Genomic DNA, 25,681 nt, shown 5'->3' on the forward strand with positions numbered 1-25,681 from the left:
CAACAGCAAAGGGTCTCGATTTACTGGCTTGCACTAAGGCCCAGGAAGAGTTACCCAACTTAATGATCATCAGGTTCCTGGTTCTTCACATTCATGTATTGTGTCTTGGTGGTGCCATGTTTACAGCTGTCAGCTTTGGAATTGATATACCTTTTTTATATTTCACAATATGTCTTTCCTGAAAATCTTAGAAATTACTTTCGAGTGAAAGGACTGCCCAAGACTGTTAAGCCAATTTTAAGAAAAAAAAAGTATTGCTTCTTGTTTCTTAGATGATCTAAGATATTCTTAGATATTTCCGCTGCTATGTCGAAATATCACTCACTTTCTGTGCCATTAATTGGCCCACTTGGCACCACGAAATGTGAGGTTTTAATGGAGTCAATTGAGCTTTTTTCCTTCTATTATGCAAAGAACCCTTTGAAATCGAGGTGATCTTGCTTCGTTAAGCCAGGTAAAATGAATAATACATTGGCCCCAGAGGTGTGTGCTGCTGCATTAGAAGACGAGAGGAATATATATATCCTACTCCTACATTCTGTATCATCCCATTAGCTCGCTCTACATTAGAGACCGCCAATTACTGCGGAGGATGGTGGCCTGGGCCTACCATGACCTCACTTCAACTTACAATTCCATCAGTGCACCTAACACCTGCTCCAGCCACATTTCAGTGTTGCTGGCCTGTGAATTCAGTGACTGGCTGATGCGTCAAAGGCAGCTGCATCACTGTAGGGCAGTGGTCTTCAAACTTTTTTTAAAGCTGCACCCCCAATGAAAAACTATAGCATTGGGCCCCCCTCTCTAAATTTGTCATAATTATTCTATTAAATTGCCAATCTTTAAATATGTATAGACTTATTTAACCATTGCAGTTAAGTTCTGATACTGTTTTAAAAATGCAATCACATACATAATGCCAAACATACTGGTCAGGCAGGCCTCACAGACCTGTAAAGGTATCCACTGTGTGAATATTAGAAGCGGGGTGAGGGTTTTGAAGAGTATTTGCAGTACCTTCTCTTTAGATACATACTCCCAGCTTGGATATAAATGACAAAACATGTCATTGATGGCGCATTACAGAGCGGTTTACTGCTGCTCGTTTTTTTCAGCTTAAAACAAAGCCCTGTTAGCAGCATAATGCTTCTTCTGGCCAGGGATCACTTGAAGCCCCCCTAGGGGGGCCCGCCCCCCAGTTTGAAGATCCTTGCTTTAGCGCTATTATCTGCTTAGAAGTGCCCTTTCCTGTCCCAGTCAGACAGCCTACCCTTTCTTTCAGTCCCAAGACTGTCCACATTAATGTCATGAACTCCCCAGGACTCTTGTTGCAGGTCATTTCCGGTTGGTCCCTCCCACAGGTCAAGCTCGAGGTATGACAACCTTGTCGTCGACCCTCTCCTGACCAAGCCCCCCCTGACTTCCTGTCACATTCGCCATCAGTGTCTTTCCCCGTTGACTGCTGCAGAGTTGGTTGTGTGGGGAGGTCAGGTTAAGTCCCTTAGAGGCTGACTCTGTAATTGCTGTGAAGGTTGCCTGAGACGGTAAGAGCGGCCTTCCCGCGCAGACAGCCGAGCAGGGCCTGCTCATCAGTGCTGGCAGCTGGGTGTCTGGGTCCCTGTGACTATGACGGATTGCCCATACAGAAGGAATGCGTCGGATACTTACAACCTGCCGCCACCATGATTAGGTCTGGGCGCGCGGCCAGCGCGCTCAGCCATTCACCGCTCGCGCTTCGGCTCGCGCGCCTGATTGGCCTCACGCAGGCCCTTGTTATTGCCACTGCTGTGGTAAGTGGAGGTCACGCTGATTGGACGCCTCCGGTAAGCGAGGGGCATAGGGCAAGGAGTGGCGCGGACGCAGCACATTAACAATTTAAATCCCTGTTACAGCTCTAAGACCGAAGACCTGCGTGTGTTTTTTTAAATGACAGCATGGGTTGATGATCTGCTAAAGGTTTAAATCGTCGCTGGAGCTACACGACGCGTTGACCTGTGCTGATGATGAGTCAGGGGTATCTGAGGCTACTGGCCCCAGCTCTATCTATAAGCGTGGCAAGCATGATATGCATGTATGCACGCATGCTTGGGAAAGGTCTCTTTCCACTCTGCACAGAAAATTGCCCGATCTGCCCAAGTACAAACGCAGGACTGGGATGCAGCGAGCAGTGGTGTAATGCAAAACGATGGAGTCCCTTGCAGAACACGATGGCCCCTGAGTCCGCCATATCGCACAGATATACATTGGATTTAGGCTGAATTGGAGCGTCTTTTAGGGTTTGCAACCGAAGTGCTGTTTAACAGATAAGGTGCCAGTGGCGGCCGGCAGCTTAAGGAGGGAGGGGGACGGGCGGGACGCACACACACACACACACACACACTCATTCTTTCACACACAGACACGCACGCACATCCATTAACAACACTCATACCATTCAAACATGCATGCGCGCACCAAGCATTCATTTTAAAACATCACACACACTCATTCTTTCACACACACATGCACACACATCCATTAACAACATTCATACCATTCAAACATGCACATGCGCACCAAACATTCAGTTTAAAACACACACACACACACTTACCTTCAGCTTCCAGGTCCCAGGAGGGTTGGGACTGCTGCCTTCCCTCATTGGCTGTCAGCCAATGAGGTAAGGCAGCAGTCCCAGCCTCGTCACAGAGTGGGATAGGTTCAGTGAGACTGCTGACCCCACCCCACCCTGTGACGAAGTGTCACTGATTGACCTCGCCCCGGGCACTTCAGGGCTTAAACCTGAAGCGCCCAGGGAGAGTGTCAATTGGTGCCGCTTTCCTCGTCACCCAGGGGAGGGCCTCAAAGCACCTTTGCTGAGCCGAGGAGGTCATGCCCATAGGAGCTGTGACCTCCTCCGCCCAGAAAAGTTCAGCGCAGGCAGCCAGGAGTGTGCTCAAATCGTGCATGTCTCACTCCTGGCTGCCTGAGCTGAACATGGAGAGTGTCTGTCAGGCTGACCTTTGTTCAGCCTGATAGACACTCTTCATGAGGGGCAAAAGGTGGGGGGGCGTGGCCCCTCCGCCCTAAAGGACGGACCGCCACTGTTAGGTGCACACAGAAGACCAGGATGCACAACCAACGTAGAAAGTGAGAGGAACCCAGAAGCCAAGTTCATATTCTAGCGGTCAAAAGGAAACACCATAAAGCAGATTCTAGGAAAGCTTCTGTCTAAAGCACCCCTACTGCCTCTGTGGATGTGCCTGCGGGTAGGTAACTGAATTAAATATTATGTAAATCTCAAATTCCAACATATGAACAGAGTCTGATCCTTGTACACTTCTTGAATTATTATTTGTGCACATGGATTTACAAACATAATTGTAAGCCTAAAATAATGGAGCTCTCGTGGCTTCTACACAAAACAAGTTGTGTGATTCTGGGTAAACCACTTTAAGCGTGAATGCCTTAGTGTTCCTATCTGCAAGACAGAAAAACTTAAAAACAGTCCAAGTCCATGGGACCTTATCACACCTTATCACACTCATGTTGATGGAGCTCCATTGACTCCTAGTTGGCTCGAACCCTCTTCAAAACTACTCCAACTTCTCCATCTGCGGTGGCTCTCGGCACACCCCCAGATAGTGCAGACTACAGATGAAGAAGTGCAAAAAAGAAAACAAGACAACATGCCTTTTCGGTCTGTACATCCAAGATGTGGAATGCCATTCCTGTATCCATCAGGACTGCCCCAAAGCTGCTGCAATTTATGAAAAACCTAAGGATCAAACTACAACATAATGCAGTAACAGTCTACTTTTACTGTTACTCTTCCAGTTACACAGTGACTGTGTCTTTGACCCTGTGTAGCACTATACAGTCTTTCAGCTTGATTTGCAGTATGTAAATACCGCATAATTACCAGTGCTACATTAATAAGCATTGGCAAACCCAAGAGCCTTGACTGCTGACTCCTAGCATGGCACATCCATGCACACAGTGACAATAATAATTGTATTTTGATATAAAGCTTCTGAAATGGGGTCTCTAGTTGGCAGTGTTTTTCACCCATTCCAAGTAGGGACCCTCTCTCTAGTCAGGGTAAGGGAGCCACATAGCTAAGACAACCCCTGCTCACACCTTTGGAAGCTTAGCTCAAGCAGTCAGGCTTATCTCAGAGGCAATGTGTAAAGTATTTGTGTACACACACAGTAACACAGTGGAAAAACCACAGAAGAACTCCACACCCGGTTAGAAAAATAGCCAGTATTTATCTGAGTAAAATAATATAAAAATGATAAAAATCCAACACACAAGCAAAGATACACATTTTCAAAGAACAAATCTTAGTATAGCATTTATAAACACAATCGCTCCAACTGGGGCTAGCACGACGTCTTGATGGAATGGTTTCCAACAGTCCCACACCACTTGCGAGGAAGTGCAGGCCAGTCACGGTACCACACTGACCCCAGGTACAAGATGGTACCTCGGAAGATGATGAGGGAACAAAGATGTTGCACAGAGTCGGGGAGGTGAGGCAGCACTGAAGCCGGTGTGGTGTTGGTTCCTTACTGCCACCGGGCAGGTAAAGCATTGGTTCTTTACTGTTGAGCAGGGGACATGAGGCGTCGGTTACTTATGTTTGCAGTGGAGGGGATGCAGTGTTGGCGGCGAGGCGATGGTTCTTTATGACAAGGTGTGGTCGATGGATCCAGTAGGTCAAGAACATGAGGTGTTGAATTTGGGGTGTTGCGATCACACCACGGGGCCACTGGTGCTGCAATGGAGTTGGGTGCCATGTACGTCAGTGACACAGTGCTCTGGACACGCTGTGCAGGACTTAGAAGGCGTTGCGGCAGCATCGGGCCTGCGGCGTCGGTCACAGTTGTTGCACTCAGCTGGGACCACAGCTTCCGTGCAGGCAGCGGCATGGGGTCAGAGATCTGGTTCTGAAGTCGTTCTGGAGGTCGATGCACTTGTTTCCTCCTTGTTAAACCAGAACTCACTCCCAAGGGCCAAGGGACTGGGTTTAGCACCACTTGGTAAGTCAGGACTCTCAGCAAGAGAGACCAGGTGCTGGTAGGTGAAGTCTTTGATGTCCCTGAGACTTCTTAACAGCAGGCAAGCTGAGCCCAAGCCCATGGAGAACCTTTGGAAGCAGGATGTAGAAAACAAAGTCCAGTACTTTCTCTTGAGGACAGAAGCAGCAAGCAGGTTGCCAGCACAGCAAAGCAACATGTAGAGCAGCAGCCCCTCCTAAAGCATCCAGTTCCTCTTCCTGTCTGGATGTCCTCAGTCCAGAAGGTGGTGTCAGAGGTCCAGTACTTATACCTATTTCAGACTTTGAATTTGGCAGACTTAAAAGAGAGGTCTTTGTAGTGTACAAGACCCTGCCCTTCACTGCCCTGGTCCCAGACACACTCCAGAGGGTTGGAGACTGCTTTGTGCGAGGACAGGCACAGCCCTATTCAGGTGCAGGTGTCAGCTCCTCTCACCACTTTAGCTCAGGAAGACCCATCAGCCTGGTGATGGGCCATCAGGCTATGCAGGGCATACCTCAGCTCCCTTTGTGTGATTGTCTAGAGTGCATGCACAAACATCCGAACTGACCCGGATGTGTATTCAGCAGACAAGCAGTGGCACAGAAAGGTTAAACAAGAAAATGGGATATTCAAACTTACAGTTCAAAATCCAGCTTCACCAAAATATGTATTTTTGAATTGTGATTTCAGAGACCCCAAACTCCCAATGGGAAATTACACTTGAAAGATATTTCAAGGCAATACCCACATTACTCTATGGTAGAGGTAGGCCTTGCAATAGTGAAAACCGAATTTAGCAGTATTTCACTATCAGGACATGTAAAACACACCAGTATATGTCCTACATTTTTAAATACACTGCACCCTGCCCATGGGCCTGCAGTGGGCCTACTTTAGAGATGAATTACATGTAGTAAAAGGGAAGGTTGGGGCCTGGCAAGTGGATGCACTTGTCCAGTTGAAATGGCAGTTTGGAACTGCACACAGACACTGCAGTGGCAGGTCTGAGCCATGTTTACAGGACTACTTATGTGGGTGGCACAATCAGTGCTCCAGGCCCACTAGTAGCATTTGATGTACAGGCACTGACCACACATAGTGCACTTTACTAGGGACTTACTAGTAAATCAAAAATGCCAATCAGGGAGAAACCAGTCACCAATACAATTTACACAGGGAGCACTTGCAGTTTAGCCCTGCTAAGCAGTGGCTCAGAGTCTTAAAGCCAGCCAAAACGAAATTCAGCTCAGAATCAAAAACAGGAGGTCAGAAGCAAAAAGTCAGGGGAAACCACGCCAAGAGCTGACAGGTCTAGCAGCTTCATAATGCAAATATGACATTTCTGATTGAAGTAAATAAGAAATGTTACTAACATTTTATTTGATTATGGTGAACTCATCATTCTCGGAAGGGTGGAAGGCTGAGTCTGCTGTGGTAGGATTCACGTTGCCAGACCTACAGATCATGCAAATGTCCCTGGTGAGCCGTTAATTCACTGAGTTTAATACATGCAAGCAAATATGGAGACAGAGCATCCTTCCATGAGGCATCAGTTTAAACACGTAAACCAATATATCCACAGCTACCAGCACACAGAATCCCAAGGACACAGACCAATAAGAACCCAGAGACAAAGAACAAATGACATGCAGTCACAGATGCACACAAAGAGGTGTGTTATATTCTTTTACTGTGATAAACATACATTTGATGTTTATATTGCCTTATTTTTGAGTCCTCACTTTTAAGGCAGTAAAAAAGTTGCACATGCTGTACAAAGTTAATTTTAGTTTACCTTAGTTTGCTGTCTGTCTTTGTTTGGGTTTGTGTTAACTCCGTTATTGTGCCATTCCAATTTTTCATCTGCCCACTAAAGCAAACTGGCTGGGGCAGTGGATAAGCCAACTTCAGCTGTTAGCTAACTTCACTATGAGTGACAGCTTCTGCCCTTTCACAAAGAGTGTATGCACAAATTAGTTCACTTCAATGCCAGGTAGTACTATCGTAATGTGTGCTTTTTGCGATTAAAAACGTAATTTCGCGTTTAGACAATGTTTCAAAGTTTTTTTAGATTGATGAGGACCCAGCAGCTTCTGCAAGAACATATTTTTGCAAACATCATGAAAACAAGCATTGATAAAACAAAAATGCTGTCAGCCGAGCCACCCATTGGCTTTGTCAGTGCTTGTTTCAATGGGTGACATTTGTTTCCACACAATAATCCCCGTAATTCAAAAGATATAACACAAAGCAGAGCCCCAATGTCGAAAATTAGGCTGTGTAACTCTAATCAGATGATTTTGATATGTATCACATAGCAACCACAACAAATGCTTGCTTCAAAGCGCCATATTTACAGTTGCTTATGCTTATTCAAATGCTCGTCAGACACTAATGAACAGAACCAGAACTGTATTATAATGTGGAAAAGATAATTCCATTTCTAAACCATGACACTTGTGCACCACTCTCTCAACCAATCTCAAAGCAACAGTTCCATCTACCGACCCCTTGGCTCCATCTTGCATGTACTATGCGATAACTTGACAAATCATACCTAAAAATGGCAGTATTTTCTCTGCCCCAGCGTTACTAAAGAGGCAATATTTATTGTGTTAAACTGGATTTAAAATAAACTTAAAATACGCTGGGAACCCTAACTTCGAACAATAGAGAAATGAACATGGACCAGAAGTCCATTGTGCAATTCTCAGACCTGCAGTAAAACTACCCATGAGTTAAGATATATTTCACTAAAGTGCACAAGTTTACATTAATTTCTTCTTCAGTTTGATGGGTAGGCTCGAGGGGGTGGGGTGGATGGGGATGAGGAAGAGATGGTATTTGGTTGGTAACACATTTTATGTAAATTGTCAAAATGTAAATTGTAGTCACAAAGAACCCTGAGGGCAGGGCAAACCTAGGCTTCAAAACTCCCCACTTTCAGATGCACTGGGGACCAAAGGGGTTCTGTTGACCCCCACTTTTAATCCCTGCAGTGATGGTGGCCTTTGAAGATCCATTCCCCATCTCTTACCTTGCTCCTGATCTGCCCAGACGTGGAGACCTTTCGGATGAGCTTGTTGGAGATTCCATCTTGCTCCCCCTCACTGTCTGAAGACTCTTCACCTGCAGCATCTGGCTGGGCCAACCTGTCCATATCAAGGGAGGACACAGACTCCCTTCCTTTCCTCTCAAAAATGTCCCCTGGTGAAAGTTTCTCAGCCATCCTTTTGGGTTGGAGATGCGGGTGCCAAACAGACCAATAGACTGAGAGAACAAGCTCCAAATTCTTCTCACTCTGGTTGACCTCATACAGTCCTGTAAAGTTGAAAGACAAACTCAATTAATGTGGAAATCATGTATTCAAATCCGCAGAACAGCATTTCACCTTTGTCTGGATTATAGCGTAGTCTCAAACTGTGAAGCTCAGGTTGAGTGGGTGCTCAGAGTCAGATTCCATTGAAGGCAATTGGGCCAGTTCACAAAAGCACGTAACGGTACGTAAATAGTCCTCCTGTCCTATTATTTTATGTAACGTTTACAGTAGCCGGTCTATTGTAAATTAATTGAAATCATACAATCACTTAAACCTATAAAACATGTAGGGTACAATGCAATGATAAGACAATTTAAATTCCAATGTAAAGCACCTCTCATTAATTATAACCAAGCAATTACTCAAACACGATCTAGTATAGAAAAAATGTTACTTACAACCTATGTAAATACAAGGTACAATGTAGTAGTTTAACAATCCCAGTTCTGATAAGAAGTACCCCCAATACAAAATCCTTAAGCAATCAAGGAGTAAAAAGGTTTACAAAAATCACATTATTATTTTGTACCAAACTCTTTAGTCTTTAAGCATGTCAGGGCTGCCTCCATTCACTTAACTAGATTTGCTGTCATTCAGAGCAGTGTTGTCTTAAGGAATTTTGGAGCCATGGGCAAAACATATTTTGGGATCCCATATTCTTCAAAACTTTGCATTTTATTACCTGTCTTCTGCTACTTGAATCTCACATGATCCCAAACAAATGTTCAGAAACAGAGTTCATCCAAAAACAGTTGAAATATGGCTTTCTCGGGGCCACAACAATTCTTGAGATGACACTGGGCAAAGAGAGACTGAGTAAGAAGTTGAGGTAGGCAAAGAGAAGGTCAGAGCTGGAGATATAGAAATAGACAGAGGTGAGATAGAGAGGGAGAGAAAGTTTACTTTCCCACGGGTCCCCTTGGAAGGTCGGCCAGAGTAAATGCTCACTTTGCTATGTCTTAAAATATCTTTGGTGGTCTTCTTCACTGAAAGCAAATCTTAAAGCGACTGCCGCCTGACAGAACCCCTTTTTGATAAAAAAGTGTGGGCTAAGTTAATCAATCGTCAGGATTTGTGGGGTGCTCTTATCACCCTTGAGGGTATCCAGGCCCTGAGGATGCTGCTTGGGCTTTAGTGAAACAGCTGAGTCTTGAGGCTGTTCCTGAAATCCTGGATGGAGGGAGAGTTTCTCAGGTGGATGGGGAGGCTGCTCCAGGCTTTAGCTGCGATGAAGGAGGAGTACCAGCCCCGTAGGTGCTGTTAAGGATGCAGGGGGTGTAAGCGAGGGAGAGCGCTGTGGAGCAGAGGTGTCTGGATGGTCGGTGGAAATTCTGGCGGTGGTTAAGGCAGGTGCGTCCTAGATTGTGGCGGGCTTTGTAAGCGTAGGTCAGAAGCTTGAGTTGGTATCATTTGTGCATGGGGAGCTATTGCAGGTTCCTTAGGGTGGGAGGTCCATTTTAATTGTTTGTCAAAAAGCACTGTGCAAAAAACCACAAATATTTATTAATATTTTAAACATGTGGCTACAAAGCTGACAATAATTAGAGTGGTCTTTGTATGCTGCCTATGCATATCTGAACTCCATTAGGGGGGAGCATATAATTTAGAAGTGGTTAAAACACTGTCCCACTTGTTTTTTTAGCTTAACGGTAGGAGAGTTAATTTGGCAATTTATTTTCAGAGGAACGCCCCACAATATAAAGTCAATGTCTTTTTTCTTCAAATTCTTAATGCCATGTGTAAAGGATATGGTCTGTAGCTGTTTTCTGGCCAAGTTGGTGTTTCCTATAATGTTTCAAGGTGTGGTGTGCATTGTTTAAATAGTTTGACCAAGAGTTTGACAAAGGTAAATATCTGGTAGAGTCTTTTGAAAGTGCTCTGAAGGTATTTTCTATTGCATGACAGATCACATGGGTGGGCATAAATAAAGGACCTGGAGAAGGACAGTGACAATAAAGGGGCGCCCTCCACTCAAAACCAAATCAGAAAAATCAAAACCCCAAAGTCAATCACCCCATTCAATCTTTCTTTTAATTGCTTCTTACAAGGTCCTTAAGCCAAAAGTTAATTGTAGGACACAAAATTGCTCTGGTACAACTCCGAGTCAAGTCATCGTCTGGGGGGTATGCGTAAAGCAAAAAGGACAGATGCCAGTGGACCTTACACCTCATAATGAAGGGCTATTGATACAAAATATAGGAAGTGCCTCACGCAAGTGACTACCATGAGTCAGTTGGCTAATGTTTATCCAACTGGCTCGCTGCATCATTATTGGCACTTTCCTATTATAGCAGGAGGAAAACAGTGGAGGAAAATACCTATGCTGGGCATATATGAGGGATTGATCAAGTTGTCAAAATTACATCAGTCTACTGCATCCAATGATGCAAGGGTCCTTAAAAGTACGGGAGGTGGTTACTTCTTCTCACAACACAAATTCCTAAACATGAGTCCAAATGGCATGTCTCACATTCTTTACTATATATGGCCAGGCTCATGATTAAAAACACTATAGCATTTTTTGACCAAAATGCTAGAAACGGCCGACATGTTTCAATCGACTTACAAACAAAGTCATCAGGGCATGAGGACCATTTGTCACCCACTAGTCCAGCAGCTACAGAGTCACTTTATTCCAGTAGTCCTGTTTACATATCACAAGAAAACTATATCACACTTTAGTAAATACATATATATTTGAATGCTTGCATGATGCTTAATGCATTCTAATAATGCACCAAGCGCCATAAACTATCAAGCGATATCTTCTACGACTTTATTCTTGAGGCATATCCTCGAGCAGAATTATTGTTATGCCGATGACTGCCCAAGGGTAAATTGGGTAATATGTGTACTTTTCTCTTGTGTGTGATTGTTACACCTGTAAAGTATAAAAAACAACACAATGTTACCCACAGCCACTTTTGCCCACTGTTTGTGCCAGTTATTTGGCAACATTATGCCACAGTTTGCTAGGCTGCTGTGCTTTGTGTGACTTTTACAGGTTTGTGTTTGTGTTTTGTGTTTGCAGTTATGTGTGTTTTGTGTTTGCAGGTATGTGTGTGTGACTTTTGCAGGTATGTGTTTGTGTGTGACTTTTGCAGGTATGTGTTTACGTTTTGAGTTTGCAGGTATGTTTATGTGTGACTTTTGCAGGTATATGTGTTTGCAGGTATGTGTTTGTGTTTGCAGGTATGTGTTCAGGTTTTCTCCCAGCAAAGTTTGTGCATTAGTGACTTAATAGTTTGCCTCTGAACAAAACTCTGTCCCCATCTGCAAACGTTGGGACCGATTTCAAGCAGAATGGACTATGTAACAAGTGGGCATTGCATTATTTCTACGGCCTAGCCGTGCAGTGCAGTGATTTTGAGGAGGCTGTATTACCGCTTATACTGGTGGGGAGAACATATAGAACAGAGTTTACATGATTGTCCAGAAGATGGTGTGTAAGAGATTGCAAAGTCTTTTAAATTGCTTTGGGAAGCTAACTTCCGCAACTAAATCGCACACGAACATCCTTTAGTTAGCAGATTTAATTTGTAATCTTTGCAAATAAAGTGCCTTCTGTGAGATGGATTTTTTGTATTTTTTTTAATCTGTCTGTCATCCATATATTTCCAATAAACAACCTCAGTTTATCTGCCACACCTACTCCAGGAGGGGGCGGGGAGAGGGGAGGGTGGGGAGAGGAAGCGAGAGTTAACACAGTCTTATGTATGTCTTAATAATAGAAACATTTTCTCACCCGAACTCCAATCCTCCAGATCAAAATGTTATCTCGTGAGGATAATGCAGGCAGAGCTTTTTATAGACATTTTATTTACTTTCTGTTCTTGCCGCTGCCTTCATGGCCCCTGTGTCCAAGGAAAGCAAGATGAAAACCTAGGGAACCAAGGGGCGGGTCTGGTGTTTGGTCAGGTAGCTGCCCCCTAAATACCGACTATGGAACCCGGCCTCCATTGTGACTGAATATGTCCACACTGTGTGCCTTAGGGCAGTGCGATTGATGCTATTGCACTGGGCGCAGAGGTCAGGGGGCACCCTCTGCATAACAGGCTGGACGAGATAAGAACAGCCTGCAGAGATCTTTGTGTGCAGGCATTTTTCAGGGGATAATTACAAAGGCATGATAATTGATGGTTAATGCACTTGGTGGAGGGATCTGTGATTTGTCTAGGACAGCTTTGACTCATGATATAGCAGCATAGAGGGCTAATGTTCCTGTTGCGACAAGCAGATGACAGATTAGTGATTTAATGTAGATAGCTCAGTGGGTTATTGCTTTTGTCACTGGCCTTTTGTTTCTTGTAGTTCACAGCAATATTTCTGTCATAGCAGACTGAGCTATGAACTGGCACATAGTGCTGCATGCACATTGAAAGACAGAAGATTATAACCTTATTGCTTTTTACCCTCAATCTTTTGTAATTCTAAGGTTGCTAAAACGGGTTCCTTTGGGTAGCAATACGTGTATATGAGTTTGACTCCCCAGTCATTGTGCTACAATTATGGGGCATATTTACTAACAATTTGCATCTCAAAGTGATGCAAATCTGGCGCAAAGTGTTATTTTGGGGCTTACTTTCCAGTACAAATCCTGAATTACATTGGGAAGTAGCCCTAAAATAAAACAAAGTAGCCCAATGTGCTACTTTACAACAAGGATGCTCACCATGAGTGGTACATGGACGTTCCCAAGCACTCACTCATGGACCTTCAGGCTAATCCCTATCTACTAACTTTGTTAGAAAGGGATTGCCATCGCAAATTATGCTTCGGCAGGGCAAGCAAAAAGTTGGAGAAACAATTTATTTTCTCCAAACCTTTACAAGTTTGCCTGTGTGCTGAACTGTACAGCACACGTACAAAGTGTTATTGTGCTAAAGCTTAGAATTTTGTGCTGGAAAAGTACCCATCCAGTATAAAACCTAAGGTTGGCATCACACAAACAGCTTTGCACTATGTTGCAAGGGCGGGGGTGCATTGGCACAAGGCAGAGTGAGGTACACCAGTACTCGAGGAGAAAGCAACAGCACAATGTGTTAATAGATGTGCTCTCTCGTTTTCACTGTGCATTGTAAAAACTGTTAATCTGTCCCTCGATTTCCCAAGACCAAGCACTCAACATATAATTCCTAACAATATGGATTACTTGGGATTCCTACAACTTGTAGACCGCTTTGTTGGAAGTAACATCTCCTATACATTGGTTTATCCACTTGTTTGGCTCATTGTCTCTAAATACCATGTTTGTGGTGTAAAGTGTTCTGACCGCCTAGGTTGGGATGAGTAGCCCTATAAAATAAACTTGACAAAGAGGCTAAGGAAACATGAGGTGCATCACTGGAGAGTGGTGGTGAGGGAATTCGTGAAGAAGGAAGACATTGGGGGAACAGTGTGCCAACACAGATTGGTGACACCAATGTAACGCAAAGCCGGCCCGTATGTCCATTTAAAAATGTGGCTTCTTCATAACAGGGATCCCCATCCAGTTACTTTAACCAAGTGGATGATGTTACTGATGCTGTCAGTGACAAAACCTAAAGTTTGCTCAATGTGGACATTTCCATATAATGGGGAGGTCAAATTTCAGGCTATGTTTCCTGACAAACCTCTGCTTATTTTTCTTGTCTTGGAGATTTTCTCTCTCTAGCTGCAAAGAGAACTATCTGACAGATTTGCAGGGGTGCGGGGAGTGTGAAAAGGAAGTCTGTAGGATGTCATTTTACTTTTAACACACAATAACATACCTATAAATGAACTATTGAAACATCTCAAAATATGTCAGCAGTTTTGGAAGCCCTAATGATGCACCTTTTTTGTAATCCTGAAGTGCGATGGAAACAATGATTTAAACAGGATCAAACGGAGTCAAGACACGTTATTTGGTGCTTCCCAAATGACAAATAATCTCTGAAATCCCAATTCCACACATTATCGTTTGTGCACTATATATAATAATATCACTAAATCTGTAAGTCCGTGCCAATTTAGAGGCCATTTCAATGCAGCTGTTTGACAGAGATAATGGGGAACTGATATGATTAGCGACTGCAACCTCCTATACCACTAGGGAGGCGCCTCCATTTAAACCCCAAGGAGCATGGAAGGTGTGTGGTGATTAGCACCCTTGTAATCAGTGCTTAGTTTATTAAAAAAACAAACATTAAGTGCGTGGCCCCTGGAACTTAGGAGCTGCCCTCAGCATTGCCGGATGCCCTGGTTGCAGACTTCCAAGGCTGCGTAGATTCCACCTCGTGTCTCTTTCTTACAACCCCGCACTTTGTGTTCCTTTATCCCCCCTTGCAGGTTGTTTTACAATGCTTTTCCTCTGCTTGTCGCAGTTTTTCTGTATTTATCTTACTCCTTCTTTTTCCCTCTCCTGCATTGCTCTCTCTTGCTCTGGGTCGAAATCTGATGATGAAAAGTAAGTCCAACTTCCCAAAGATGAGTTGGTACACATCACCTGCAACTCCCTGCACAATTTATGCAAAACAACTGGGGCCTGATTGCCAAAGGTAAGCTTACACATTAGTGGAAGTTCTGGGCTGCTTGCTAGTCATAAAGGGATTTACGAGTAGTATCTTTACGAGTATGAAGCCTCCGCACATAAAAAGATACGCCTTCTTAATAAAAAAATAAAAATAAAGACTTTAATAAAAACTTATCTTTAAATGCACAGAGACTCCGCACTCGTGAAAATACTACTCATAAATTCCACTGTGAATAGCAAACAATCCAAAACATACAAAGGTCTAGGTTTACCTTTGTGAATCAGGCCCTTCGTATTATCTGCTGTATGCTGTTTACATGTTGATATGATCCATTTTGGGCTACATCTGTACTGCATTTTCAGAAGATTTTCGATTTTTGGTCCCACTGGGGCCAAATGTTTATCTCGCCACTGTACCTATTGCCGGCTCAAGAAAGGGGGTGGCCGAAATGGCTTCTGTGCGCCATATTTCACATTGAATTACATCTTTTTATTCTCACAACAGTGTCAAAGCAAGGGCTACCATAGCCCTAATATAATCAAGGGAAATGGGTCCCTTGGCCATCGGTTGGGTAGTAAAAGGCAACCTTCTTTGGGAAGTAGTGGTCCCCTCCCTCCCGCGGGCTTTGGAGAAACAGTCTCTGTTGAATAAATGATGGCTGTCTGTGCGCCTGCTTCTCCTGTCTCCTGTGCAGCCAGATTCAATATGTGTGTTTTGCCCAAGTGCAGTCTAACACATGGTCCCGCATCCTTACCAAAGCCTGCGCATGCGCATAATGTACCGTGCAATGCTGCTCCATTGGCCTTCCACAATGCGACACCGCGTCAAAAGCCTGAGTGTTCAGAAACATTGCAGTACATGATTCACTCGGCTCTTCAAAGCCTGGATCTGACTTCCCACCATTCCTATTCATGGCCACAAAGTCATAAATCCCATTATTCGCGAGTGGCAGTGACATTGTCATAGCAACAGTTTCTAGGCTCCCTGTCTCCTCTACCCAGTCACACTGCTTCCCTTCTTCCTCCTTCCTTATGAGTACCCACCTCCATTTTCCATTGATGTTTGTATGAATGATTACTCCCTGGCTTTCCCTTGGGGTCTCAAAGTAAAGTGTCCGGGGGCTGAGCCCTTGTAATTTCAGTTTTTCTGCGACAAGCCCTATTTTCCTGCATCAGATGTGGTAGCCTGCAGCATTCCATTCTGACAAAATGGCATCTGCTCTTTAGAACAGGAACCAGATCTATCCCATAAGCCCCGAATGAACAACGTTGTATACATTATTTACGCTTATTTGAATGAATAATGGAGAAAATACTTTTGCAACATTTTTTCTTTAGGGTAGTTTAGTTCTACAGGTTGTGTCCAATCTTTAGCTTTAAAAACAATAAATTAGCAGACTTTTAAGACCATCAGTCAAAAGAATCTGAAGGATACTCCAATCTAAATATTGCTCCCACAGATTATTCTACCAGCTCACTTTACAGACCTGAGTGGTTCAGGTGAGTAGAGAATGTTGGACCAAGTCGCTTATGGTGTGACATTGGTACTGAAACTGGCGGCCATTCGCCAAATTTGTATGATTCTGAAAGTGATTTCATACTCCTTATGGCCCAGGAAGACATCACAGAAAGTGATTTAATGTGGCCTTTCACCCTTAAAAAAGGATACTCTGCTTTTTACGCCTTTTTCATAATCAATGAGCTTTGAGGAGCTTTAGGTCGGCCTCTTCAGCCATTGGTTTGTTTGCGTCAGCCCGTTTCAGCCATTAATTGACTGAAGTGTCTTCTACCTTTTTGATCAGCCCATAAGAATGTCTTGCAGGTTTGCAATTTGTGGTGGTGATCGGCAAAGGAGTCAGTTCGGTGCGGTGCCGGTTGTTGCATTAAGACTGGTGGAAGTATGGGTCGCCTCTCTGACTGGAGCTAGTGAGGAAACGTGCACCCAGGGTCTGGAGATGTTGCTGTCTACACTGAGGCTGCCTGTGTTGCTATGGCGTTGGCAGTTCTACATTGTTTACCTAGTTAATACAGGAGTCTTGTTTTACTTTCAAAGACAGCAATGGAACACATGGTGAATCCATCATGGCCGCCTTCATCAACGCTCTGTTTTAGAGCAATTCACCTAAGGCAGGAATTTTGGGGCATGGACAGACAAGGTCGTTTTGTTAGACCAATTAAAACCAGTTGCTTGAAATTAAAATAAACCCACGGTTATGGACAACAAGCATGGAATCCCAAAATTCTAAAACGTCTGGCATAGGGGAGTCATCTGTCTTCCAAGGATATAAGGCTGGCAGTGGTGACCTGATACCTGAATTCAGCCCTGGAAACCAGTGGCATAACACCAGGTGATTGGGCCCTGATTGCACAGATATGTATTGGTCTTTGGGTCAATGCTGGCCCCCTGTTGGGTTGGAGCTCCCGAAGCCTCAGGAGCCTGCATTACACCTCTGCCATGGGGACATGGGATATCCTTTACTGGGCCTTTATCTTACAGAAATATTAAATTAACCACAAATGTTGCTTATCTGTTTCTTTCTGCTCAGACAACGGCATGGCTTGAGGGCTACGTGGGGCCCTCCAAAACAAGGAACCCTGGGGGCCCCCTTGCACCAGAGGACTGTATGGTCTCCATTACGCCTGTGCTGGTAATACTGTTTAGACCAATCCCATATTGACCTGAGTGAGTGACACAAGTGAGTCCACCCATCACCAGGAGGATCTGGGAGTGGCAAATTATACACACCTACAAGAAAATTGTGTGTGTTCCCTGGGGGATGTTTGCCAGGCCATGGAGATGATGATCTCTCTGTCTGCCCCCCCTAAAAGCAGCCCATACTCTCTTTCTGTGTCCACATGGCTTTCCAGCCCTGGTGACACGGAGCACCCAACACACACAAGTTCTATTCAGTGGGCGCAGAAAGAGAGTTGACGGTCTTATTATTGCATTGTTGTTTTTTTCCATTCATCAATGCACAAAGCTGTGGAGCTGTGAACCTTGCACAACCTCAATGCGAGAGTAAGAAATTCTGCGCAAACTTACTTAATGAGCATAAAGCTGTTGCATCGTGGCTTTAAACACAAAAAAAAACAAAGGAATTACGAATAAGGGAAAAAAACTAATTTATTTATTTTTTAGTCTGAATTAGAACAAAAGCAATGCTTTGGACATTTTTCTTCTCCGTAGATATACAGCCATTCGTTGCTGAATAGCAGACACTGTATCACAAAAAGTGGTCTGAAGGTAGGGATCAATTGCGTCAATATTTTTAAATCACAGTGCTCAATACTGTCTTTATGGAACAATTATTATCCAAAATGTAATTAATTATATGCAAGGCAGACAATAACTCATTGGTGAATATAAACAGAATACAACAATTTTTTCTACAACATAAATCATTACACACATAAAATCCAACACATGGACTTAAATTCACATTTGCATCTTAATTCAACTATGGTCAACATCTAGCTTCTCAAAGTCTTGTAGCTGACCGTGTCGTCAATAGAGGGTTATGCCCAATAACTTTCTTTGTACCAAAATGGTGGTCACAATTTCAAAATGCAATGATTGGAGGTTCATGCACAAGCAATTGGCAAATACCTCAATGTCTTTTAAGGTATTTTGTAGTGCATATTGAATGATTTTTTGCCAAGCTGATTCCAATTTTAAGAACACTATCTCGCCAATATGTATGTCAACGCATTTCGGCCTTTTCAATCAGGGCCTCATCAGGACTATCAAAGGGCAGTGTCACCTCTGCCCCCAGCCATATCTTTGTTCTATCTTAAGGCGCATTGGGTATTATCACCTGCAAATATTGGTCCGCAAAAGCTTCTCCGGTCACTGAAATGGTTTCGGGAGATTATTCGGCACACAGCGTGGCGGCAGAAATTCTACCTGGATGGCCTTCTAATCCATGTTACGCTGCGTTACCAACGCGGCGACAAGCCTCATAAAACTCATAGCAGACACTGGCCTGGTTTGAGCAAGTCACCTATGCAAAGGCATCTTCTACGCACCTTTGCAAGTGCCCAGTGCTTTCGGGTAATAGCTGATAGCACTCTTCATTCAAGAGGTTATCCAATAGTTATTCGATGTGTTTTTTTTTAAGTTCTTGCTAATCAATTACTTGTTTCTACCTCTTTTGAGTGAGTCAACCACTTGCACCTGAGATCTGTGCGTGAACCGAAAGCCACAGGTGTAAGTTCCATTGATCCTCCGCCACTTTTTATCCTTTTGCAGGTATAAAACTCAGAGCCTGATCTAGGTTTCGCTGGATGGGTAAGTCCATTATGAAGGTGAAGGATAGCTTTCCACTGAAATCTCAGTCCCATTATTTCCTACGGGATTTAGATTTCTGCGGCTGGGCTACTCTTCCCCATTGTGAGTGAGTAACCCGTCCGCGGGATGTAAATCAGGCTCCTAGTCTCACTGAGTGCCTCCCTAGGAGTGCACTGGCATTTCAGGGCAGCAATCGGGGGTTGCAGTGGCTGGGATCTTTAGGGAACAATGTTCTCCATCTTTTCAAAGTTTACACTAACAGTTCCCATACGTCTTGTTGCCTTGTACCCAAATTCGCTAACCACCCCACCATTACGCTCATCATAGATCCAAAACGTTTTTTATTCACTTCATCCTCTGGAAGTAATATCCCCCCTGCGGTATAATTGCACCATTAAAAAATTCTGATGGTAGAAATGGGATAATGCCTCATGTTTTCCCCCATTCTGAGCTCAGAAACTCAGAACCTACAGACTGCTGTTTCAGTGGAAACCAGGAGTTACTGGGCTACTGAGACCCTGGGTTGGGTAAATAAAATGTCTCTGATTAACAAATAAAGCGGAGCAACAACAATTACATAGAAATATCTCCCTAGAAACAAAAATAGTTAATAATTATTAGTCTTTCTTCTTGCGTTGCAGTCGGGAGCACCCGCCTTAAGAAGTTGCGGGAGGCAGTCCGCGCGGGTGGATTGATCCGCGACGTAACGTAGCGTAGCAGCTCTGCCGACATGAGCCTTTGATAGTTTCTCAAGCTATTTATAGACATCAAGACAGTTAACATACGAAGAAGGAGCTGCCATGTTTAATACCGAAGACAATTAATTAGGCCACTAGGGATATTCCCCATGCATTCCTGATGAGCTCTAGTGAGAGCAAACAAAGCAAAGCTCTTGATGAGTGCCAAGCACGTCAGGGCCATCTGCTATGTTTGGGTTGCTAAGTTTGGGCTAAGTCTAATGTTGTTCCCTTGACCTGTGCAAAACACTGGAGGTGTCATTTGTGTTTTAACTACTATGATGTTTGTGGTGCTGTTTGTGTGTCCTGCGGACTGCTTGGCAATGACTGAGATTTAACCAGGGGTGTGCAAAACTTGAGTCATTTTGTAGTCTTAGTTACGCTAAACTTCTGGAAAATTACGCAAAGTTACTCAAAATGCAAAACCCGCTTCTGGTGCGGTGCAAAATTTGTAAATTTTGATGGAGCTAAAAAAAAGTCAAAAAATCACTGCTCATGTTCTGGTCAATAGCATTGTTCATATGTGCACCCACTTAATTTTTGCCATGAAAGCAGGCTTGGATCCTCCGCTAGGGCAGAGGAGCGTCATTCCCAGCGAGAAGCAGGAGCCACGGCAAACCTTTTACTACAAAACAATAATAAACACAGTTTATTATTGTTTTGTTGTACACTGTGTTTATTATCGGTTTGCAGTAAAGGGGGCGGTGCTACAGGCTGTGAGGAGCATTGAGGGGAGTGCACTGTGCACTCCCCTCAATGCGCATGTGTGTTTGGATGGCCCTCTCGGACTGGGCAAACACACATGCACAGTAGGCTCTTTCCAGCCCAGGACTGTGTTGCCGGGCTGGAGAGAGCAGACACAGGCTCCCAGTCTGCCTGGGAGTGCCCTGGCTGGACGCACCCAGCCAATCCTAACGCTGCTCTAAGCAGCATCAGGATTGGCTGCAGGGCAGGCTAGGAGCCTGTGCCTGCTGCAGAGGAGCTAGAGGAGCAGCGCGGTGGTGGTGTCAGCGGTGGGGGCGATCCAGGTAACTATTGTTTTAAAAAACTAATAATTTCCCTCCCCCTCCTGCGTGTGCCGCACTGCCCTACCCCACCCCTAGAAAGCACTGCAAGCCGATCCTGCATGAAAGGCATTTAATTATGCAATTTGGCATAATTGTGTTATTTCAGAATTTTGCATAACAAGCGTAACACAAAAATACCGACATTACGTTATATTACGCCAGCGTAATGGAGATTTCACGGGGGTTGTTATAGCTAGTCAGACTCCTGAGGCCTGCTGTACTAAACGTATGACATTGGTGCAAACCCTGCAGTACGCCAAGTGGATGGCTTCAGGAAGGTGCCTAAGCGCAATGCATTAAAATTACATTGTGATTTCCATATTTCTTTGTATCTGATATAATCAATGTTGAGGTTCCTTCTAAATTGCGGTCACAAAGCAAGGAAAGGTTGTCGACTTCTGCTGTCAATCGATACCAGTTTGCATTGTGGTCGCGGTCCATTAGGGCAGGTTTCACTGTACAAGCGACAGCTGTAGCATCCGAGCAGGCAGCGGTCCCATGGGCCATGGACTGCTGCAAGGCCTCCCCAAAAGCCATGTGAAATTCACAAAGATTGTGAAGTTTAAAAAAATCGTTTTACAAAGGTATGGAGGAGAAAAACCTTTGCAGCTTCGAATAAGGTTAGGGAATATTTGGGTTGGACAACACCCCAAAATGCTGGTGCAGCAGCATAGCCTTCTCCCATTTTATTGAAAGGTCACATCCTCAGTTTGCGCAGCGGACCATGCCTCAAAACCATGGGTGTCCAGAGGGGAGGCAAGGGGATCATGGGCAGCAGGTCCCACACACTCCTAGGACTCTGAGGGATGGAGGAATGGGGTTTAATCCTGAGATGTCTTCTGTATGCAGTGGGGTTAGCATCTATCCACGTGTGGACTGTGTGTCTAAGCTCTGGCTATGTATTGACCCCAAAAGAAAGGGGCCCTGCAACTACACTGGCTGCTTTGTTTCCCACGTGCAAACACAAGCTACACAGAGAGAAAAAATACAAATAATGCAAGTGCAAGTGACAGACCGTCATTCTGCCAATATAGAAAGTCGGTTTATCAAATATCAGTAATCAGGGATGGATCATTATAAAACATTTGAAATAAAAATACCATTTTATGTTACCTGTAACAATATAACACCAACAAAAGCATGGCATCCTTACACAGTAACATTGCGAGCATACTGTTGATTGGATAAGTACTGATTACAAGAAGTGACATGACACCGTTAGGGTATTAACGTATTTCCTTTTGGCGGAGAGTGTCCCGGTATACATGTGGCTGTGTAAATAAAAACAAAGAAAGGACTTGGGTAGAACTCCGGATGCACTGCAGCCAAACAGTACAACCAAGATGGCAGAAGTCTTCTGTGTAACTGCTGCAGGAATGCAGTCAAGAGTGTCCCAAGAAGGTCTACGATTTATTTTCTATACTGTGATTTTTTTCATCCACCCTAAGATTTAGAATCAATTTGCACTAATTTTTTTATTTAACAGTAGGGTTCTATTACCACTGCTTTTAAGGAGTAGGACATGATAAGTGCCACTTAAGTGGAGCTATGTATTCTTTGAACTTTTCTCTGCCTAATGAAAGGCAGCAGGGGGCTTAATATCTCTGTTTACAACAACCCTCTAAGGCTCTGCCATTGAAATAACAAATTTTGCTTTCTCTGTAAAAACGTTTCCACCCGCTTTCCAATACAAACTCAACAAAGTTTGTGAGACAACGAATACATCAAGACATGTTCTGTTATGTTTGCTGTTTATGCTTTAATTGTTTTTTGGTTTCATTGAATTGTGTTGTATATCCGACTGCTTTGTACTGAATGTCCCATTTCAAATCTCAGAACTTCAGATGTACAAGGCCTAGATTCCTCTTCTTCAGTATTAACAAAGTAGCACACAATACTTTCTAAATCCGACCACAGGGATGCCAAGCCTGTGGTTTGTGTTCCCTCTAACTATACATTTGTTTGCTGACATAATTAGTTTTCAATTTATTATGCCTGACCTACAATTCAGTTTTAAGCAAGCCATTACTTTCTTTGCTGTGATTTCGAACACACTTATTGCAACCCCTAGTGTTGTTCAATAAGATAGATTATGACATTTATTTTGAAATGTAAAATACGTGCCCTTAAATGTAATTATAAATAGCATTGATGTACTAGCTGCAGAAAATAAAAGCGTATGCTAGTTTGAACAAATTCTAATTCTTATACTAAACCAAAAAGAACTTCGGAAAAGAGAACAAAAGTGTTCATCAGCATTCCCCAATTGGAGATGGAAATCGCTATGGAATTGAATTTCAGAATGAAATAAAATGTCCTACTTACTTTGGTCAGCGCCTGCATCTTGAGGTTTTCCAGTGTAAAGATATGTCTCTTTCAATTTTGTTATTTAAATGCAAATATAAAATGTTATATTTAGAATAAAAGCAGTTTTCACATAGATGAGTATTACTTAAAGTGCCTTTTATTTTAACTGTTTTTGTGCCTAAGAAAGTATTATTCGTTGTTTAAAATTCTTGTTGGTTACACGGTGTTTAGAAACCAGTTTTGTACTAGAGTGAACATCCATTTGTTCCATAATGCAGGTGATCTATACTGAGTGGCATCCAAGCCAATCCAAGTAATTAGTCTCATACTCAGTGACTGCTCACCTCCGCTTGAACCCATGGATACCCACTTCATTTTAAAACTCAAGGTTCGCAGTTTGATTAATTTTTTAAAGACAAACTGAAGTGCCCATGTGTGTCCAGTCTTTTACTCATTTGTCATATTTTGCAAAGTTCATAATTTTAACAATTTGTGAAGTGTGCAACGTTTCTCAGTGCTCGCTGTTGCATAAGTAGGGGATAATTTTCACCATAGTTAGACTCATCCAAGATAAAAAATGTATGTAGACTTTTTCTTTGCACCTTTACAATCACCTGATTTATATTTTTATCTATGTACAATTGAAACATTGGGCAGTTTTTTTTACGTAAGTCACTTTCTGATTTTACTACATGTACTTGTTGGTTAATCTATCCTTAAGGGTGGTTCGCTTTCACTTGGGACACGATGCACTTGTCTGTTGTTTATGTTTACTGCACTGATTGCATCAAGTATTTTTCAAAATTCTAACTTGTAGCGATGTTCTCTCTCATTCCTTCTAATAAACATTAATTGTTCCCAGCCATTGTTGCTGACCAAATTATTCATGTGATGACTAGTGATGCCAATGAGAACCGTTGCGCTTTGACATATTGTATACAAAGGTTCCCATGGGAGTAAGAGTTGCCCCTGTAAGCTATAGATATTCAGTGAACAAGTAGCACGCTGCTCCTTAGATTAGTGACCGGCGTATCAGCTAAATTGGATAAATGTGGACTTTGATTCCCTGCCTGAGTTCGATTTAAAAAATACCACTGCAAAGCATCTTCAGACTCTTCTAAACTTTTTATTGACTGAACCCTGTCATCAAACTATCACTTTTGGGGATTTCTGGACATTCCCCTCCTGTAATTGGATTCCTTTAATTACCTTCAAGATGAATTCCTGATATTGCAGCTATTCTAACATCCCCCAGGCTAACCACCCAGGGCCCAAGAAGTGTTTTTCATCTTTTTATCCTGTATATCTTTACAGTCATACCAGTAATCGTGCCTCGCTATCTCTGCCGCAATCTAAAAAGTGCCCATGGCACACGTACTGTGGTATTACAGAATACTTTGGTGTTAACTCTATAGGCATCAAAGCCACTCAATATCATCATCACCTTCCACCCTCCAACTCTGCAAAAGATACCCTTGTTACTGTGCAAATTATTCCATTCCTTTAATGGTGTGGCAGTGTTGATGAAGAGTGGGCTATAAGGTTTGAAGCACGGGTGAAAGAGGAAAGGCATCAATTATCCCTTCATTGATGAAGTAAAACCATAAAAGGCTGATCCATAGAGGGGCTGCACCTGCGGTAGAACGCACCACAAGTATTCCCAGGGTGAGGAGGCACTGAAAGAGTAGGAATTGGCCAATGTGTTAAGAAGCAGGTGTTTTCAGAGCAACAGGCTGAGGAGAAAGCAAATGCTTTAATGAATAGTGAGGGTATGAAATAAACACAGAATTTAGGGATTAGAAAAGCGATAAGGGAGGGAAGTAACTGGAGCAGTATGCGATAATGAAGAAAACAAATTATGGAATAGAAAATGAGGAACTAAAAGTGATTGTTAGAAATGGGGTCTTTGGTTGGCAGCCAGGTTACCCCCTGTCCAAGCAAGGACCCTCACTCTAGTCAGGGTAAAGGAGAATCACCCTCACTTAAACCCCACTCACCCATTTGGTAGCTTGGAATGAGCAGGCAGGCTTAACTTCAGAAGCAATGTGTAAAGTATTTGTACCAAGACACACAGTACTACAATGAAAGCACTACAAAATTGACACCAACCCAATTTAGAAAAAGAGGTAATATTTATCTAAATCAAACAAGACCAGAACAACAAAAATCCTACACACACAAGTCAAGATATGCATTTTAAGAAGAATAAGAGTCTTAATCCTTAGAACGCAGTGAGAATGCTGTTGTTAAACAAAGTACCTGGTGAGCTTAAAAAATAAAGCCGCACGGGCGAGTGTGCGTCGAAAAGGGCCAGCGATGCGTTGAATTCTCACTTGCAAGCAAGACCGTGCATCATTGCTTCTCCAGTCGAGTCTGCGTGCGTCGTTTCTTCTCTCCCACAAGAGAGCGATGCGTCGATTCCCAGACAGACACCTCGGGTCCGGGT

The 25,681-nt window shown here is 43.4% G+C and overlaps 1 protein-coding gene across 5 annotated transcripts in view; it reads right to left on the reverse strand.

Moving 5' to 3' along the window:
• Window positions 1-25,681, reverse strand: part of DGKK (diacylglycerol kinase kappa) — a 524,126-nt gene that overhangs the window by 424,430 nt on the left and 74,015 nt on the right. For 4 of the 5 annotated variants that reach the window (XM_069211876.1, XM_069211875.1, XM_069211872.1 and 1 more), the window contains exon 2: window positions 8,062-8,345. In XM_069211876.1, coding sequence (XP_069067977.1) covers window positions 8,062-8,253 — 192 coding nt within the window. In that variant the 5' untranslated portion in view covers window positions 8,254-8,345. Of the gene's footprint in view, window positions 1-8,061; window positions 8,346-25,681 lie in introns of those variants that run through there. The other variant, XM_069211873.1, reaches the window with a different exon arrangement.

Source organism: Pleurodeles waltl, chromosome 10 (genome assembly GCF_031143425.1).
Source record: "Pleurodeles waltl isolate 20211129_DDA chromosome 10, aPleWal1.hap1.20221129, whole genome shotgun sequence".
In the NCBI taxonomy this organism is placed as follows: domain Eukaryota; kingdom Metazoa; phylum Chordata; class Amphibia; order Caudata; family Salamandridae; genus Pleurodeles; species Pleurodeles waltl.